This window comes from Cavia porcellus, unplaced genomic scaffold, assembly GCF_034190915.1.
Source record: "Cavia porcellus strain 051 isolate PalLab524CR breed Dunkin Hartley unplaced genomic scaffold, mCavPor4.1 scaffold_24, whole genome shotgun sequence".
Taxonomy (NCBI): Eukaryota; Metazoa; Chordata; class Mammalia; order Rodentia; family Caviidae; genus Cavia; species Cavia porcellus.
The window spans coordinates 43,217,629-43,238,518 of NW_026947507.1; the positions used below are offsets into that span (position 1 = coordinate 43,217,629).

General features: G+C 35.6%; 1 protein-coding gene across 19 annotated transcripts in view; it reads right to left on the reverse strand.

Moving 5' to 3' along the window:
* The window catches only part of Hmbox1 (homeobox containing 1), a 183,788-nt gene that overhangs the window by 70,313 nt on the left and 92,585 nt on the right, over positions 1-20,890 (reverse strand). For all 19 annotated transcript variants that reach the window (XR_010042470.1, XR_010042469.1, XR_002789163.2 and 16 more), the window contains one exon: positions 20,679-20,764. Coding sequence is in view for 16 of the 19 variants with exons in the window: in XM_063234528.1 (XP_063090598.1) it covers positions 20,679-20,764 (86 nt within the window). In the remaining 3 variants the exon portion in view is untranslated. The remainder of the gene's footprint in view (positions 1-20,678; positions 20,765-20,890) is intronic.

The following is a 20,890-nucleotide window of genomic DNA, read 5'->3' on the forward strand; positions in this document are numbered from 1 at the left end:
AATAAAAATACACACCCGAATTATCACCACTTTGAAATAAGCAACAGTCATCCCAATATCAACAGACACAAAAAAGAAAATATAAATCAGATCACACTATAGATAGAATTTGAAAATATAAAAACATTAAATTTTTAAAAAGTAAAAACAAAACCACAGCCTGGTGTGGTGGCCCATGCCTATAATCCCAGCTCTTGGGAGGCTGAGACACAGGAGGATGGCTGCAAGTTTGAGGTCAGCTTAGGTTACATAATGAGTTCAAGACTAGCCTGCACTACATAGCAAGATCCCTTCCAACTACCATAAAACCCTAGGATGAAAATGAAAGCTCCACCATGGTTTACTATGAGTCCTCTAAAGCACAGGAGATTATTAGACAAAAACCATACGTAACTAGGATGCATTTGTTTTAAACTTCTGGCAGCATAGTATGGCTACTCTTGGCTCCAAAAGCTGAGGACATGGCAGAGCACAATAAGCATCTGCAAGGTGATTCTTGGTCTTCCTTCTTTAGCATAACTCCAACACTATGGCAGGATTGGTTTAAGCAACCAAAATGAAGAAATGAAGGTTTGTGATTTCTGAGGTTACATCACGAAAGACGTTACAAGGTATGATTAATACCGTTATGTTTAAAGTTTTAAAACCTTATTACAGTAAAAGACACATTGTCACCAACCTTCCTCAAAATACTCCTGGCTTCCAACACAGCTATCCCACTATTCTTGTCACTCTCTGAAGCAGTTCCAGGAGTTCATTCTTAAAAATTTAGTTGTACAGTCCTGGCTGCTTTGATGTTCTGGATTCAAAATGCTTTATGTTACATTTTAACTTGACATGGGGTCCATCATAACAGCATCATAGCAGCCTTGAAACTCAACATTACTAAAGTTGCAGTGAAAACCAGGTGTCTTGGTTACTCTTTTTCTTGTTGTTGAGACAAAATACCCAACACCCAGAGTGAAGGAAGGAAGGGGTTATTTAGGTCACAGTCTGTGGAGCTTTCAGTCTGTAATCAGCTGCTTCCAAGGCAGAGTGGCACATGGCAGAGGACAACAGTTGATGGCAGTGGAAAACAGCACAAGCAACAATAAAAAGGGACGAGTGTGGAGAGGACTCTGTCCCTTATATCATATGTAGGCCACACCCACTTGGGTGTAGCACTCATACTCACAATCCCAGCATTGGACCATGAGTCATTTATAGACTCTAGAAGTCCACCTACATGACTGCATGAGGCTTTGAGGGGACATCTAGACATAAACCATAACACTACATAAAGCAATAAAGAGGAGAAAATAGCTTTGGAGTTTCCCAAACAGTATTCTATCTTTAATTGTTTTGACTCAAACATCACTCAAGTGTGAACATCCTTTTCCTTCTACAGGGTAGACAAAAGGAAGGTAATTTATTGTAAATAGTCTATGGCCAACTGTTTAACATTATCATTGCTTGAGATAACAACTGATGTGAGCAACAACCTGCCTAAAATACTTAAAAAGAAAAGCTGAGGAATGACCTGGTGTCCACATAGAACTTCGAACAGCTTTCCCAGGAATCTAGAAAGCCACATACATGCATAAGACTTTGTAGATGCCTAGGGTTATGTGGATGCATAGTAATGACCTCTGAAGATCACAAAATTTTAACTTCTCACTGGCTTTGCAACTCAGTACAAAAAGAAAATAAAGGTCTGGCAGATTTATATTATATACATAAACAATTACCTGAGTGTTAAAAGTGTATCCCAATAAACATATAAAGCACCTTAAAAAAAACCTGAGAGATACATTTGCTCCAGAGATTTACCGTAAACTTTGACTAAAAATTAGCTGGCCATTAGGCTAACGAGGAAAAGAGTCCAAGATGGGCACGGTGATGAATGCCTGTAACTACAGTGCTTGGGAGACTGAAACAAAAGGATCACCCTGACTTCAAGGTCAACCTGGCATACACACTGAGTTCAGGCCAAGTGAACTGTAAATTAAGACCCTATCTCAAAAATACCAATAAAAAGCCCCAACCCAAACAACAACAACAACAACAAGCCCCTAAAGAAATAAGTTCAGTACACATAGCCAGACTTAAAAGTCAAATGTAGTAGTACAAATCTATAATTCCAGTAGTATGAAGACTGAGGCAAGAAGATCATTACAGCTTTAGAGCAGCTTGGACTATATATGAGTTAAAGCCAGTCTGGACTAGAGTGAGACCTTGTCTCACAATAAACAAACAAACAAAAACACAAGAAGCAACAACAACCCATGAACTGACTTTAAATTCAGAATGCTTTGAGCAACTATCTCTAAGACGATAATATGTAATCTATTAACTGGTGATTTCTTACTGTTTTTTTTTTTTTTTTGTAGTTCTGTATTACTTGTACCCTTACACCGCTTTGTTTTGTTTTGTGTTTTTCTCTTTTTCCTTTTAAATAAAATTTAAAAAAAAATTCAGAATGCTGACTTAATTAAATTAAATCAAGAAATTGAGGGCCAGGGATTTAGCTCAGTGGCATAAGCACCTGCCTGGCAAGTATGAGGTCCTGAGTCAAATCCCTGGTAGAAAGAAAAAAAAAAAAAAAAGAAATTGACCTAATAAAATATTAGTCCAAAAGGAACACTCTCATTTCCAGAGTTATCATGTTATATTTAAAATATATAGTTTCAAAAACAAAAATTTATGAGACATATGAAGAAACAGGAAAATATGGACAATAGATCATAGATGAAATCAGTAAGAAATGTCCTTGAAGAAACTTAGACACTGGACTTCCTAGACAAAGATTCATTTTGTTTTGTTTTGTTCGGTTTTGTTTTGGAGAAAGGATCTCTATGTAGTTTTGGCTGGTCTTGAATTCAGTATGTAGCCCAGGCTGGCCTAGTAATTCACAGCAGTTCTTACTCAGCCTCCAAAATGCTGAGATTAGAAGTGTGACCCACCATACCTGGCCTAGGCAAAAATTTAAAACAAGTATCTTAAATGCCTAAAAGAAACATTTTAAGCAACTAAAGGAAGGTATGAGAAAAATATTTCACCAAAAATAAAGTATCAGTAAAGAGAATTAAAAGAAGGAGCCAAATAAAAATTCTGGAATTGTAAAATCCAAGAACAGAAATGAAAACTTATTATTAAAAAAAAGAAGAAGATGATGGATCAAGGCTTCAAAAACATGGGGGATAGTATCATACATGTCAAATCCACATAATGAGAATCTCAGAGAAAAATGAAGAAAGAATATCTTGAGAAAATAAGTGAAAACTTCCACAATTTGATGAAAAACAACAATCTATTATTTAAGATGCTCAAGGACCTTCAAGTAGGGTAACTCAAAGAGATCCACACCTAGAAACCAAAGGTAAGTAGAACATTTGAAAACAGAAGAAGTAAATGATTAGTTATTAGCAATACTCATAACATCTGATAAACTTGTACTCTGTTCTACACCATGTGCTACGTCTATCCTTGGTATTGACTGACAGCTTTGTTTTGCCATATTTGACTGTATTCTCCCCCCCCCCCCAAAGAAAGTAATAAGCACTAAGGAGTAATAAAATCCAAGATGTGTAAATTTTGTTGTAAAAAAGAGAGGGAAAAAAAAAAAAAAAGAAAAGGAGCTCTAACGGATATAACAGCAAGTGTGTTTGGGGGTGTTAAATAGCTGACTTTATCAATGTTTTTGGAACATTGAACACAGCTGTTTGCAGTCTCCCTGTTTGAATGTCCACCTTGTGTTCTTTGATACTGTGATTTGAGGAACTATTTTCAAGAAAATAGTGTGTAATCTACTAGCAGGTAATTTCTTACTGTTATGGTTTTTTGTTTTGTTTTGTTTTGTTTTGTTTTGTTTTGTAGTTCTGTATTGCGTGTACCCTTACGCCGCTTTGGTTTGTTTTGTGTTTTTCTCTTTTTCCTCTTAAATAAAAAAATTAAAAAAAAAATACTCATAACATCATCTCTCAGCAGAAGTCATGGGAAAAATACAACAAGACATGGCCTAATAAACAAAACTTCAGAGAACCTGCTGCAGCAGGCAGTAAGAAATACTAAAAGGAGTCTTTCAAGCTGAAATGCAAGAATGTTAAACAGTAATCTGAATATGCATGAAGAAATAAAGGTTCATAGTAAAAAAAAAACTTCATAAATACATAAAAGACAAGTAGGTATGTTTTAATCTATCTAGTAGGTGAGTTTTTAATGTCCTTTCTACCTCTATTTTATTTAAAAGAAAACTATATAATACAATAATTAGAAAACTAAGTTAAGAGTACACAATTTATTAACATGTAATTTGTATTACAATACTGTCACAAAAGAGAAGGAAGAAAATGAAGCTAAATTTATCTTTTGTATTGAAATTTTAAAAAGGCAAATGTAAACTCCATCACAATTACAATACATTTAAATGGACTAACACTCCATGGGAAGATAGACATTAGCTGAATGGGTGAAAAACATCTAAATGTATGATGTCTATAAGAGACAGAATTTTAGATTAAAAGATAGGGTAAAAGCTAAAGAATAGAAAAAGAAATGTTATGTAAACAATACCCAAATGAAAATTCAAGGGTCAGTAAAAACCAACACCAGAAAAAATAAACTTTTAAGATAAAACTTATTACTATATAAAAGATAATTGTTAATGACAAAGGATCAATTCATGATGAAGATAAGTGTTTCAAACATTATGAAGCAAAAACCGACAAGATTGAAGTGAGAACAGGTAATTCAACAACACCAGTTGGAGATGCCCATACTCCACTTTCAAGAGGAAAAACAACTAGGCAGAAATCAGCCAGGAGAGGAAACAGAAGACATCCACAACAGTAAACAAACCTGACCTAACAAACACCCTTAAAACATTCTACTCAACAACAGCAGAAAACTCATTATTCTTAAATGTATATGGAGGGAATATTCATTCTCTTTAAGGAATGAAATGTCACCCAATTCTTGAATAAAAACTAAAACTAATTAAGATCTTTAAACTACAGGAGGAAAAGCTGAACAGTCTCCAGAATATGTCAGCCCACAGAACCATCTCAAAAAAATTTTTAAAGGACTGAAATCACATAAATTTCATTCCTATTATAATGCAATGCCATTAGAAGTCAATAAGAGGGTTTGAGGTTATAGCTCGGTGGTAAAGTGCATGCCTACTACACACAAGGCTGGGGTTCAGTCCGCAGGAGGGGAAAGAAAAGAAAAGAAAGGAAAGGAAAAGAAAAGAGACAGTGAGAAAAAGAAAGAACGAGACAGAGAGAGGGAGAGAAAAGAGAGGGGGGATAAAAAGAAAATGTCTCAAAAGAAAAACCTTTAAAAAAAAGTGAAGATGCACCTCAGTATAAAGGACATGGATTCAACCCCCAGTTCCTCAAGAACAAAAGACAACAACAAAAAAGAGCAACAGTAACAAACAAAGAACAATGCTGGAGGAGCCACATTTCCTGATTTCAAAATTTACTATCAAGCTACAGTAACTAAAACTGCATACTGCCAAAATGATACAACACAGATCAGTGGGACAGACTGACAGTCAAGAAATAAATCTGCAAATTTATGGTCAGTTAGACTTCTACCAGCGTACAGTGATACTTCGGTTTATGAACTTAATTCTTTCCATGGTTCTGGTCACAGAACTGAGTTCATGAACTGAGGTACCACTATATTAGGAACAGGCAAGTAGCAGTCTTTTCAATAAAAGGGATTGAAACATATACTTCTAAAAGATTAACACTGGGGCTGGGTGTGGTGGTGCCTGCCTGTAATCCCAGCACTCAGGAGGCAGAGGCAGGAGGACAGCCTGGGCTGTAGAGTGACTTCAGCCAGACTGAACTGTCTTGTGAGACTCTGTCTCAAAATACCAAAGAGAAAAGAAGTTTAGAAGAATGATACTGGATTATTTCTTCACATATACCACACAAAAATTAATTCGAGTTGGCTCAAAGACAAATATAAAAGCTGAAAGTGTAAAATTCTTAAAAGAAAAGAAGGATATAAATCTACTCAATATGTATTAAGCAATGGTTTCTCAGCTGAGATACCATAAGCACAAAGAACACAAATACAGGCTTTATCAAAACCAAAAGCTTGTGTTCTTACAAAGACACTATCAGGAATATAAAATGAACACTCAGGGGGCTAATGTAAGAGGATTGTGAGCTGGTAGCCAGCCAGGCCTATGAAGGTAGATCATACATTCATACATCAAAACAAACAAAAACCAAATAACCAAAAATCTAAAACAAACTAATAAACAACAGAGTCGCCACTAAAACAAGTTAAAAGAGAAAAAGCAAAATAAACACCTGGCTACTTGTTAGGGCAAGACAGAGGGTCACAAGTTTTAGGCCAACCTTGGTAATATATTAAGAATCCATTTCAAAAAGGAAAAAAAAAAAAAGGTAGGGATGTAGAGGGCCAAGAATATAGGTCAGTAGTTGGCTGCTTCCCTAGCATGCATGAAACTCTGGGTTCAATCTCCAGTACCACCAAGAAAAAAAAAAAAAAAAAAAAAAGGTTTTAGAAGAAGATACATTGAGAATTGAAGGAAAATATCTGCAAATCTGAATCTAGCAAGAAACTATTTTCTTTGATTAATACAATTAAAAATGGACAAAGAATCCAACTAAACATTTCTCCAGAGAAAATAACAAAAACTCCTTATATGTCGATAGTGCATTTGTGAAATGGCAAACTATAGCACGGTATGGTGTCACATTGTAATGCGTGAGGCAGAGAATCCTGAGATTGAGCCCAGCCTGAGCAATTTAGTGAGATCCTTTCTCAAAATGATAATCAAAAAAAAATCCCCAAACCCAGAACAAACTATCAAAACCAAAGAAAGGGCTAGGGAGATAGCTAACTGTGTAGGCTGTGGGGTCAACCCCAAGTACTGTGGAAGGCAGGGAGCAGTTTTGGAAGTCCTTCTAAACATTAAACACAGAATAGTCTATAGGTTATGACCAACAATTCCATTCTTGAGTATATTTTCCTGAGAATTTGTCCACATGCACTTGAACACAAATATTCATAGCATTTACAATATCCAATAGGTGGGAACAATTCAAATGCCTATTATCTGCTAAACAGAGAACTAAAACAAAGCATATCCACATAATGGTGTATTATTCACTTACTTAAAGGAACGAAACATTAATGCAGACTTCAACATGGATGAACCTTGAAAACACACTAAATAGAAGTAAGCCATACATAAAAATTCACATCTTGTATAATGTCTAGATACCTATACATAAATCTACAGGCAAAAAGTAAATTAGTGCTTGTCAGGTGCTAGAGACAGGAGGAACAGGGAATGACTGCTGATGGGATTGGGATTTCTATACTAAAGTGCTTCTATACAGGAGTACTCCCATTGTTTTTCTTGGCCCACTTCTTCAAACTGTTAGCCTTCAAGCAAAAGATCACAGATCAGCCTTTCATAATTAAGATTCTTTCAGGGAATTAGTTCCTACCAGATGATGGAGGTGGCATTTGTCAGTCCCCATTATATTCCATTTTGAACTGGCATTCTTATTTGGTTTAATTTGTTTTAAGGTTTCACTATTGTTTCTCTGAAGAGAAGTTTTTCTTCTGTTTTTGTTGTATTGTTTTTTCAGATAAGAATGGCCAAAAGTGGACCAGAAGTGTTTCTCAGTCTTTAAATGTTTGTTGCTATGATGGTCAATCCCTCATTACCTTATAATTGAACTGCTATTTAATTTTCTAAGGGGCTTCAAATCCTTTCATATGTTTACTGCATGCAACCCTTCATGTTTACAGGCCATTTATATTTTGTCTTGTGTAAGTTATTCACTGATATCCTTTACAGACTTTTTAGGCAACTTGCTGCTTTCATAATAATTTTAAGAGCTCTTTTGACATATCTTAAATCCCAAGATTTTGCTACATGCTACAAACACCTTTCAGTATGACTCTTGCCTTGAGTATCATTTATTAGATATATGCTTAAATTTTTTATATAGTTAAATTTATATTTGGGATTATATATTAGAAAAGGCTTCCTTACTTCAAAATAATAAAAATATTGAGTATTTTCTAATAGTAGTGTAGAATCTTTTCTTTGTAGTATTAACACACATACACATGTATTTAGTTCTTTATACACAGAAACTGAGTTTAGTTTCTGTTTGGATTTTGATATGTATTTTTTTCAATAAATGAGAAAACATTATTTTCTGACATATCTGAAATGTTTCCTTTACTTAAGCTGAATTCTCTTATTTCCAAGGGTCTACTAATAAACCCTGCTCTGTATAACACACAGTACCATACATTTATCTATATGACAATGACCCTGTATTATCTACTCTCTGGAGGTAAAATTTTGTTCAAATTCTTTCCCCCAATTTCTTTAAAGATTCGCTTGGATACTCTTTTTTTTTTTTTTTGTCTTTTTCTTTTTTATTGGTATCGGGGATGGAACTCGCGACTGCCTGCTTGCAAGACAGGCGCTTATGCCGCTGAGCTAAATCCCCAGCCCCCCGCTTGGATACTCTTATTATGTATTTTTTTTTCTTACAGATAAATTTTTAGAAGTAAAATTAACGAATTCTTATTGTGGTTCTAATTGATATCAAAAATGGAGTATCACCTTAAACCTTAAAACAGATTAAACCAAATAAGAATGCCATTTCAAAACAGAGTATCAAAAAGACAGCAACAACCCCACTCCTGGTACCAAATTCTGTCTTAGTTACTTTTCTCTCATTGTTGAGACAAAACACCTGACTCCCAAAGTGAAACAAAGAAAGGTTTATTTCTTATGGCTTTGGAGGTTTCAGTCCATACTCAGCTGGCTGGAAGGCAGGTGGCATGGTAGGACAGCCACTCATGGCCACCACAAACAGCAAGAGCAAACAGAGCAAAAGAAAGAAAACATGCCTTCTTCTTGCCCTTAGACTGTATGCTGGTTCCCACCCTGGGCGAGTATAGCACTCACACCACCAGTCCCAGTGCTGGACAATGAATCAATCATTCAGCCATATTCATGACTGCATGAGACTTATGGAGAGGCCACCTAGACACAAACCATAACAAGAAGCATTAAAAAAAAATATGTTAGTCATACAAATGTTTGTGTATTTTCAAGAACAATAAAATTAGGGACTATAGGCATACTTCAGTGGTAGAGCACTTGATTAGCAATTCTGGGTTGTATTTGTAGTACCATTATCCCCCCCCCCCATATACACACATACACACAAAAGTCAAGTTAAAATCTCTATCTAAAAACACTATCTTTAATGTATTAAACAAGTATATTTAGCTCGTGCTTACTACATATAAAAAAAAATTTTTTTTTTTGTTATTGGGGATTGAATTCATGACCTCGTGCTTGCCAAGCAGGCACTTATGTTGCTGAGCTAAATCCCTGGCTAAATATAAAATTTTAAATATCTTAAATTACTAAATTGCTAAATGTTAATAGTTGATAGAAAATAGTATCTAAAAGATGGTTATACCATACACTTTTTTTAGAAAGCAGTAATACTAGGTAATTTCCAAGTTTAAAAAGGTATGGGTAGAATATAATACATGACATATCACCTACCTGGCACAAAATGAGAAAGGAACTATGCATATATTTATTTGCTGATAAATACATAAAATATCTCTGAAAAATTAATGTTCATCTCTTCTTGGAAGGAAAACTATGAGTGAGAGATTTAGCACCATTATAATCTTCTGAAGGTACTTCAGAATATGTATTTTCTCATATAAAAAATAATTTAAGCTGGGCATCATGATGTGCATCGTAGTCCCAGCTACATGGGAAGCTAGGCAGGAAGATTACTGAATCCAGTTTTTTTTTTTTTCAGATCCTGGGCAATATAGTGAGGTACACCTATAATCCTTGCACTAAGAAAGCTGATGCAGGAGGATAGCCATGAGTTCAAGGTCAGCCTGAATAGTATAGCAAGACAGTGTCTCAAAAACAAAAACTAAAGTAAAAACAAAAACAACAAAAAATATACTGTCATGGTTTATGTCTGTGGTCCCCAGGCCTCATGAGTTTGCATTGTGCATTTGTGATTGGCTCACTGTCTGGTGCTTGGATTGATGGTGTCAGTGCTACACCCACATAGGGGTGAAGCCAGGATGTAATATAATGGCAGGAAGAAGGTGTGTCTTGCTCTTTTGCCGGTTTTGGCCTTACTGTTTCCAGCTGCCACGAACTGCCACCCTGCCTTGCCAGCCTGCTTTGGAGCCAACTGAGTATGGACTGAATCCTCCAAAATCTGTAAGAAATAAACCTTTCCTTTCCCAACTTTGGGCTTCAGGTATTTTGTCTCAGTGACGAGTAAAAAGTAACTAAGACACATACATTTGTTAGCCAGACATGGGGTGCATGGAAGCTAAGGCCGAAGAAATGTGAGTTTGAGGACAGCCCAGGAGTACATAGTAAGTCTGAGGCCAGCTTGTACTACACAGTGAGATGCTGCCTCAAAAATAAAAACTAAATTAAGTGTATTTTAAAATTATTTTTCACAAGCTCACTGGTAAGCAGACAACAGCTTTAAAAAAATTGTTAACATAGTCTCAGGAAGCTTAGCTTTGCAAAAAAGTTTGAAGAAAGATGAATGAGAAATAAGTGAAAATTATGCAGTTGTAACAGTTACATAAATCACAAATAGGAAATTTTCTGTGGTGTTTACTATATGTCATTTGATACTGAGATAGCTCGGATCCTGGAATAAAATCCAAGGAAGCAAGGAATTAAGAAATTTGGAGCAAAGGCTTTTATTTCAGGCGTGGCGATACAGCCCCCTTAGGATGGACCCAGAGACTGCGCCTCACAGACTAAAGAAGGGATTAAGGCAAGAAAACAAAAACAAAAACAAAACCCCACAGAGCTGAGCTGTTAAGCTGTTGACTTAGTCCTGACAACATCTGGAAACCGTAAAGCTGTCGACTTAGTTCTGTATCATCTGGAGCTTTTGGTGCATTTAGTTACTCTCACCCTGCAACAGCACATCTGCAATAACATGCTGAAAAGAAAGTAGAGAGTTAATTATCTCAGAACAGCTTGTTAGCAATAACATGTGGAAGGGGGAGGAAGTTAATTATCTCAGGACAGCTAGTTAGCAATAATATGTGGAAAGGGGTAGAAAGTTACAAGAAGCCAGAAACTTAAGCTTTTACAAGGATTAGAAACTTAACCCTATCAGCGCATACAGCACAAAAGGAGGCGCATTGGTTAGAGTTAAGCCATAATAATACTTTACACTAACTCATTTAATCCACTCTAAAACCCTTTGGCCAACCATGCTGGTATACACCGGTAATCCCAGCTACTCAGGAAGCCGAGGCAGAAGGACTGTAAATTCTAACCCAGTTTAGGCAAATTAGCAAGATCTTCCATCAAAATTAAAAATTAAAAAAGAGCTGTAGATATAAATCTGCACTGACTGGGTTCAATCCTCCAAACTCCCCAAATCAAAAAGGAACTTTCTTTGACCCTGGCACAGTGGCATATGCCTGTGATCCCAGCTATGTGAGAGGTTGAGGCAGCAAGACTGCTATAGCACAGGACTTAGGGGCCAGACAGGGTAACATAGGAAGATCCCCCAACAAAACAACCAACCAAGCTGAACTCTTTTAGGTAGGTACTATTACTCCCATTTTTCTAGAGAAGAAAGCTAAAGATAAGGACATTTGTTCAATAATTTTTTTTCAGTTACATAACTAGTAAGGGTTGAAATCAGATTTTGAATCCAGTAGTACACTCTCAAAGTCCTGCTGTTGGCCACCATGCTATACTGTACTTCCTCTTCATACTGAATTACTACGTTAGGAACATTGGTTTTGCAGAAAAAGAAACAGTAAGCAGCTGCATGACTACTGGAAAATAAGTCAATCTCCTTGGTATTCTTATCTTTAACTGAGAAAGTTAACACCTGCTTCTCAGATCTGTAAAACAGTTAGCACAGCATCTAGCACTTAGTAAGTGTTAAATAAATTATAGCTAAAAATAAACCTCTGCAGAAAGAAGAGGTTCAGCTAAGATGATGCGCACTAGTAAAAAGCAGAGTCACTAACTATACACAGTTCGCTTTAGTGGCTTTATATATCCTGTTAGAGATTTAGAATGATAAATAAAGCTGAGCCAAAATAGAAAACAATGTGGTCAGACAATGGCTTACCAGGTATTCTTACTTAATGTTAATATTATGCATACTTATTTTAAAATCTAGCATTCAAACATTTTGAAGATACTATCTGTCTTCTGGAAAAAGTCAAGACAAATTAATAATAAATAAATCTTCCAAAAAGTATCAACAAAAGTCTTCATATCAAAGAACAATCTCCATTAAAATTGTCAAAGGAGAACACATAAGAAAATAGCATTAGTGGTGCATATCTGTAATCCTAGAATTGGGGGAGGTTGAGGCAAAAGGATACCAAGTTCAAACCCAGTCTATACAACTTAGTAAGACTGTGCTCAAAATAGAACATAAAACACAAACGCAGGGTGGAAAGAGGTTGGAGATATAGCTCAGTGCAAGAGCCCTGGGTTTAATCCCATACACCAAAAGGGGTACTGGGGTGGGGAAGGATGGATGTATCGTTTTCTAGTTCCTAAAAATGATTCAAAATATTAGACAGATGATCACTTTAGGAATGTTTCATAGAGTTTCTCTTCAAAAGAATAACGACAGTAAGCCTGAGGTAATGACATACTGTGACATAACTTTAAAACAAATAGGTTCAAAACCAATATATTTTCCACAGATGTGCTTGGGAGATCTAAAAACAGGTTACTCAATATTTTTTAAACTGCTACAGGAAGTAAAAATCTCATAGCTTAATAAGTAAACACTATGTTCTTTACTCAGCTGTCACCAGAGCAAAAGGAAAGGGCCACTACTGTATCTAAAGCTAATTCAATTTAGTTTGTGGTTTGTAATTCTGTTATTTTAAGAAACTGACAGGAGAAAAATATTGTTGCCAAAGGTAAAATCACTTAGGAAAGAGCTAGAAATTCAAGGTATTAAGAAGCCAATAAACTTGGTGTGGTGGCCCATGCCTGTAATTCCAGCTACTTAGGATGCTGAGGCAGGAAACAACAAATTGGAGGGTAGCCTGAGAAATTTAACAAGACTCTGTCTCAAAATAAAAAAGGAAAGGGTTAGGCATGTAGCTCAGTCAAAAAGCACTTGCCTGGCATGCCCAAAGGGAAAGAAAAAAAAAGGTCTAATGATGTCTACTGCTTTATATCTTATGCCGCTGACTTCAGTACAGGGAATAAGCTTTACAGGAATAGACTTAGGTAATAAGTCATGACCAGAGTAAGATATTCACCACAATAAAAAAGGCAGTCTCAAAGTAAAGAAGGAAGAAATCATACCAATTCTATTCTAACTAATTCAGAAAATACAACAGAAGTGAATACTTTCCAACTTCATAGATAATGTTCCCATGGATAACAATACTAGACATGGACAAACAAGAATACAAAAAAGCAAAACATTAATCCAAAACAATACCTCTCATGAACACAGATGCAGTAAGTCTTAAGAAAACAGCAGGGCCAGGGATGTAGCTCAGTGGCACAGTGCCTGACTGGCAAGCTAACCCTGAGTTGGATTGCCAGAACCAAAAAACAAAACAAAACAAAAGCTGTCAGAAAATTGAGTCAAACAATATAAAATGAGTACAGTATCATGACTGAAAGGGTTAGGGTTAGGGTTAGTCAATGTAGTTAAATATAAGTAAGAATGCAAAACACAAAATCACATATTCATCTCAGTAGGTGGGAAAATAAGCATCTGACAAAACACAACATCCAATCACAATTTTAAAACTCAAAATTAGAAACAGAAGGACACTTGCTTTAAAAGGCCTCCTGATAAAGGGCACTTATGGAAAGCCTACAGCTGTGATCGGAATGGTGAAAGACCGCTCCATTCCATGATGTCTGCTCTCATCATACTGGTCAAGACTGAACTGGATGGCCTGGTCAGTGCAATATGGCAAGAAAAAGAAATACACACCAAAAAGAAATTACATAAAATTATCTCTATTCACAGATGATTACATGAGCAAATTTCAAAAACATTTTTAAAAATGACTAGAACAAACACATAGATAACCAAGATCACAGAACTAAGATCAATATACCAAAATCAGTTGTTCTATGATAAACTGGGCATCAAAATTAAAACTATTAATATTACACCAAAAAATATAAAATACTTAGAGAGGAATTAAGGAAAATATGTGTAAGACCTAACAATGAAAAGTACTAACATGGATGAGAAAAAATAAAGAAAACTTACACAAGTGGAGAGATATACCATGTTCATAGATTGAAACTCAATACAGTCAAGATATCAATTCTTAATGCCAGAAAGACTACACTGTATGTTTAACACAAACCCAATCCCAAACTCACTACAAATATGCACTTTTGTAGAAACTAAGAAAGCTGGTTCTAAAATATATGCCGAAAGCCAAACATGGTGGCATGCGTATGTAATCCTAGCACTCAGAAGGATGAGGCAGGACTGCCACAAGTTAGAGGCCAGCCTGAGCTCCATAGTGAGTTTATGGCCAGTCTATACTATATGGCAAGACCATGTCTTAAAGCCAACAAACAAACCAACCAGTCAACCAAAAGTAAAGAAACAACAGAAATGCCAAAGACCTAGAATGCCAACAGTGATGCTAAAAAAGAAAAATAAAAGTTAGAAGGAAATGTACTTTAAGATTTCAATGCACTGTTATGTCTACAATAATCCATAGTTTTAGATTTCCATAAGGATAGAGATAAACATCAATGGAATAGACTAGAGAGCCCAGAAATAGACCACACACCACATTTTTATGTTCGATTTATTTTTCACAAACATGGTAATGTAATTGAAAGGGAAAAGGCTAGAGTTTTCAATAAATGGTGTCCCAATAATCAGACTTCCATATGGAAAAATAAAAAGCTTCAATCCTCACCTCACACATATATAACAGTCAACTTGAAATCATCCACAAAACCAAATGTAAGAACTATGGTAAAATAAAACGTCTAAAAGAAAATATAAGAAAAAAAATCTTTGAGACTTTGTTCATCATTTTTAGGACACAAAAAATATAAACCATAAAGAAACAAAAAAAGATAAATATAACTTCCTCAAAATTAACCTGGGTTAAAAATGGTGGGCAAGGCCAGGCACAGTGGTACATGCCTATAATGGCAGCACTTGGAAGGCTCAGGTAGGAGGATCACTGCAAGTTCCAGGCTACGCTGGGTTACAAATTGAGTTCAAGGCCAGCTTGAACTGCATAACAAAACCTTATTTCAAAAAGATAAAATAATAATAATAAAATAAATAAAATACAAATGGTGGGCAAAAGATTTGACATGCATGTCAAATAAAAAGATAAAAATAGCTAATAATCATATAATGAGCCACTGAGAAAATATAAGATAAAACTAGAATGAGTTACATTACATATGCACTAGACTGGCTAAACTTACAAAACAGCACAAACACCAAGCACTGAAGAAAGCATGGAGCACCTGGAACACTAATCCACTGTTGATGGGAATGCGAGATGGTATAGCCATATTTAGGAAAATAATTTGGCAGACCCTTAGAAAGTTAAATGTATACTTACCAAAACCCCATAATCCCAATTGTACGTTAACTAAAACATATCCCACATGAAAACTGGTAGATAAATGTTCATATCATCCAAGTGCTGGAAATAATCCAAATGTCTACTAACTGATAAATAATAGGCAAACTTTGTTCTACTCATTCAATGGAATAGGACTCAGTATTTAAAAGTTATGAACTAATAACATAAGAACAGTAATTAATCTCAAAAGCATCATGCTAAATGAAGCCAGAAATCAAAGGTATGTACTGTACAATCCCATTCACATAAAACTTCTCCAAAAATACAAAAGGCAAAACAATAGGGACAGAATGCAGGTAAGTGGTTGCCAGGGATTAGGAGGAAGGAAGCATTTGACCACACACAGGACCGAAACCACAGGATAGAATACGGAAGATGTTCTATGCCTTGATTTTGGTAATTACTATACCACTGTGTAAATGTGACATAACTCAGAGGTCTGTACTTGTAGGCAAATTTTATCTCAATAAAAGGTAAAGAAAAAAATCCACCGTTGACCTGTATACCTCTAAATTCATTTTGGGGATGAAGGTGTCAAATTATATAGTTGAATTTAACTGAGGTTGACATATTCTGATATTAAAAGCTTTTGTAATTTTATTAGTTCAAGAATCTGACTAGATTTGGTAACTGCTCAGCTGAAGACACTTGAAAACCACTATGTTCTGAGTGTTTATGTCTCCCTAAAATTCGCATCCTGAAACTGTTGTCCTCAAGGTGAGGCCACCTTAAGAGGGGCACCTTTAGGGAGTGATTAGGTTGTGTGGGCCAGAACCTCAAGAATGGATTTAGTGGTGAGGTGGGGATAGGGGAGAAGAGAGATCCTTCACCCTGCAGCAAGAAGGGGTGAAGCAAGCTCTCACTAACACTGAACTGGCTTTGATCTTGGTCTTTCCAGTTCCCAGAACTATGAGACTCTATCCAGTTGAGGTATTTTGCTATAGTTGCCAGGCCAAATGGACCAAGACAAAAGCTACTTGATCAAAGCATCTCTTCTTAGAAATAAGAAAATGAGAATCAGGTCATAAGGCAATCTAATGCCAGCAAGACAGAACCCTGGAATTCTGCTTTTCTACTACACTATCACAATTTTTAAAAATATAAAACTGTAATGTTTCTTAAAATCCAGAGGTGCTAAATGTTTTTTTTCTTCCATATATTTATTCTTTTCTAAGATATGAACTCAAATAGTATATTTCATGGGCTTAAAAGCATTCATCAAGTTCTTCCCAGTTACCCATTTATTCTTTGGGCCTGATTTTTTCCCAGAGGTTGTTTTCTAAAAATTACGTTTTAAGAATCCATAAACAGTCTAGGAACACAGTTTATCCTGAAAGCAAATATACAATACATGTGTTTATTACTAAAGTAAAGGTTATGCTCACCGCCCCATCATCATTGTTAGTGAAAATTTAGAATCTTGGCCAACCTCATACAGAGGTAAAAATTTACCCTGGGCAGGAGCAGCTGTAACTGTGAAGAAAGCTACAAATAACATGCTGGGAATTCAGCAGGCACTGTTATTATATCCTGTTTATACTGTCATTTTTCCTATCAGTAGGATATTATTTATACAGACCCCACCCATGAACTTCTTGTTTATCTTATTATAGAAATCCTCCAAATCTATAAAAAGAAATGTCTATTTGTTTCTGGAACGGCACATGTGTTATAATTTTGCACCTCAGTACACTTTGTTATTTAGCATTTTCTTTTGTTATGCACTATTAGTTCTCATTTTCATATCAAAGTTGATTTTCACATGTTAGAGTTGACCTTAAATGACTTTCGGGGGATTTGTTAAAGGACAAGATTCTAGAATACCACATTCTAAACTTTATTTTAGGGCTGATGTCATCACATAGATATTCTTTTAAGATATACTTGACTAACTTGTTTAAAGACAGAACACTGTGTTTATATACCAAGATACTTCAGGGAACAAGCTTTAGGTGACTAGATGGCTTTCTTATCCAGGAAAGTCCTTATCCTCACTGGATCAATTATGAGGCCAGACTTCATTTAGGTTCTCATTAATTCACTATTCTCTAACAAGACCTCATCTCTGCAATGAGCTCTGTTTCTCTTAGATTGAGAGCTGGACAGGCTAGATAAAAATCATAACATATTTAATAATACGCGAGAAACACATGAATTCAGTGAGATGACCCATATAACAAATAAAATGAATCTGTTACCAATTACCCTCGTTTTCCAGCTTTGCAGATAAAAGAAAATTGCAACTTCGTTATGGGTATAACTTCCTGCAGCATTTGTTGAGCAAATACTACTCCTGGATAAGTTATGTTGGACAACTCTTCACATGTATAGTTTGTGTACTCCTTGTTTGTGGTACAATACTCCTCTTGCATCATGAAGCAGTTCTACAAGGTAACTGGGTAAACGTGAAATGTTCATGGTACATGTGCACGGTACTCAGCACATGTAGGAAAAAGTCACAGCTTTGAAGAATATTTCACTAAAATGATAACTAAGAGAAGTACTAACCTCAAGTCAGTGAACTGGATCTAATTAATCATACTTACCATTACATTCAAACCAAATGAGGATAATAACTAAAGGTAATATTAGTTAAGAGGAATTGACAAAGCTGTGATGAGGCCTACTAGGTACAACTGAGGATTTAGAAATATTCAAGTGAACAGAATTCTAAAAATTTAAAGAAGCTGAACTCAGAAAGTATACTGAATAGATGGTAATAAAAAAGGAAGCCAGAATCACATTTTAAGGAACTTCTTTTTCAGTTCGTGCTTTGAAAAACAGATCAGTACATCACCAAGCAAGGCAATGTTAGGTAATTTCAGTTCACTGAAATTAAGGTCAGGAAAGTTTACCAGTCTCCTAGAAAAGTATTTTCAAACCTTGAGAGTTGGGATCTTACAAAGATGTAAATTCTATGTTTACAGGTATAGAGTACATTCTAATAAGCTTCTTGATAACACCAATCCTACTATTTCATGGACTACATTTTGAATAGCAAGATGTGAAAACATCTTCCAGTTTTCCTTTCCAAAATGACAACATTTGATGTAATATGTTCAGCTCATTATGGTACATCTAGTGCTTTTCAAAGGTAACTTATTATGACTTATGTCAATGCTGGATAGGTTTCAAAGCCACTGTTTGAAAACTCCAAGATGATTCAAGATTCAGTGCATTCAACCTACTCAGAAATATTTCCACCTGAATAAAGCAACTTTGTAATTCTGGTCTATAAGACTATAATTTTGTTTGTCTTTTTTTTAGGCTTGCAAACTTAGAAGACAGTATTGCTTCTAATCATGGAAGCTGAAATAAAAGTTCAAAAAAGGCACCATTCCATGTCTTTCATAGCCCAACATATCAGTGAGTTTCACTAAAATCTGTATAACTTGCCCTTATATGGTCTCTTAAACCCCATAATCCTTCAAGATGAAGATTAAGAATCTAAGCCAAGGGCTTGGAATTTAGCTGAGCAGCAGAAGTGCCTGCTTTGCAAACACGCAGTCATGAGTTCGATCCCCAGTAACAAAACAAAACAAAAAAAAAGGATTTAAGCCAAAATAAATCTTTCTTAAAAAACCTGGAGACTACAACAAGTTAAAATCATATATTCTTCTTTGGTTTTAAGACTCTTCTATGAAAGGGTATGTCTTAAAAGTCTTTTATCATGAACAAATGGCATTTATAAAACATATTACTAATGTAATACACATATAAAAGATTTTGAAACTGGGCATGGCAGTGCATCTCTCCATTCCCAGCACTTGGGAGGCTGAGGAAGGAGGATCACTGCAAGTTCAAGGCCTGCCTAGGCTACATAGTAAGTTTAAGGCCAATGTGAACTACATAGGGAGAATCTGTCTCAAAAACCAAAGCCAAGGGGCTGAAGATTTAGCTCAGTGGCATAAACACCTGCCTGGCCAAGTACAAGGTTGTGAGCTTGACCGCTTGTACCAAAAACAAAAACAAACAAACAAAAACATTAGGTGAGCTTAAATATTTGAAATGAAATTTAACACATCTAAATTTCAAGTTTCATTTTTAATGTAACTAATGGTCAGCAACATTACAGGTATGTAAGTTTCAACTATCAATGTGTACAGAAGAAAAAGAGTATCTTAAAATTGTAAGGTACTGTTGAAGACTAGATCCAACTGTTTTAATAATACAAGACAAATAAGGTATAGAGGCCAAAAATCCATTATATAACTTCTTAATGCATGGCATGTTTAAAAAGAAAGAGGGAGAAATCAGATTTTATATTTACCAATGTAAAAAGTACAATATAGTATCTACAAAATGGAGTTGAAAGAGTTTGTTTTCTCTAATGACTAAGGCACGCTTAATATTTTGGGATATCATTAAAATCCAAGAAAGGAAGACCACATACTAACAAAGAAAAGACATGCTACGCCCAAATTTAAGAACTTCATAAAAAAATGCAATCTGGATAGAGAGTGACATATATACACCACATACTAGGGATGGGGCTTGGACTAGGGTAGAGAATGGGATGTGATATAAAGAACAAAGAGAAGACAATGGTAACTCTCATCTTCTCAGCAATCGTTTGAGGAAAAGCATTCACATACAGAAAAGTGGTTAAAAAAACAACTTTCTTTACCTTCATGAATCACTTTTTAACTGGTAAAAATCAGGGATTAGATTTGAAGGACTGCAAAGCTTTTAAAAATATGAAATGCAAATAGCAGTTGGATATGCGTGTGTCATAAGCTGTTTCAATTAAAAGAAAACAAGAGAAATGCTGTTTTAGTCACTAAATAGGAAATTTTTTGCTTATTATGAATGCTATAAAATTTACCAGCACAAGAAAAAAATCACTGGGGAAGTTCCGTGATATGAGAGACAATGGTCTTAAATCACGGGCATACATTATGCCTAAATTGACAGATCTGCAGTGCGATGCAGAAATGCAAGCAATATTCAACATCTGCACCGAAGGCAGAGAATAGATATGACTCCAAAATAAAGGGCTCTTCAGCTCTTACCTGTTACCTGTGCAACAACTGCTTGGGAAATCCTCCGATTGGCAAGAAAGGCTTTGATTTCCTCTTTTATCACACTGCTGTCCCTCCTAACAAAAACAGAAGACAAGACCAACAATGTATGTTGAAGGCAGAAATCCTCATCTTTGCCAAAAGAAAGGTGTAGCAGAGAGGTGGGGAGAACACAGAAAGAAAAGACACAAAAATAAAAGGTA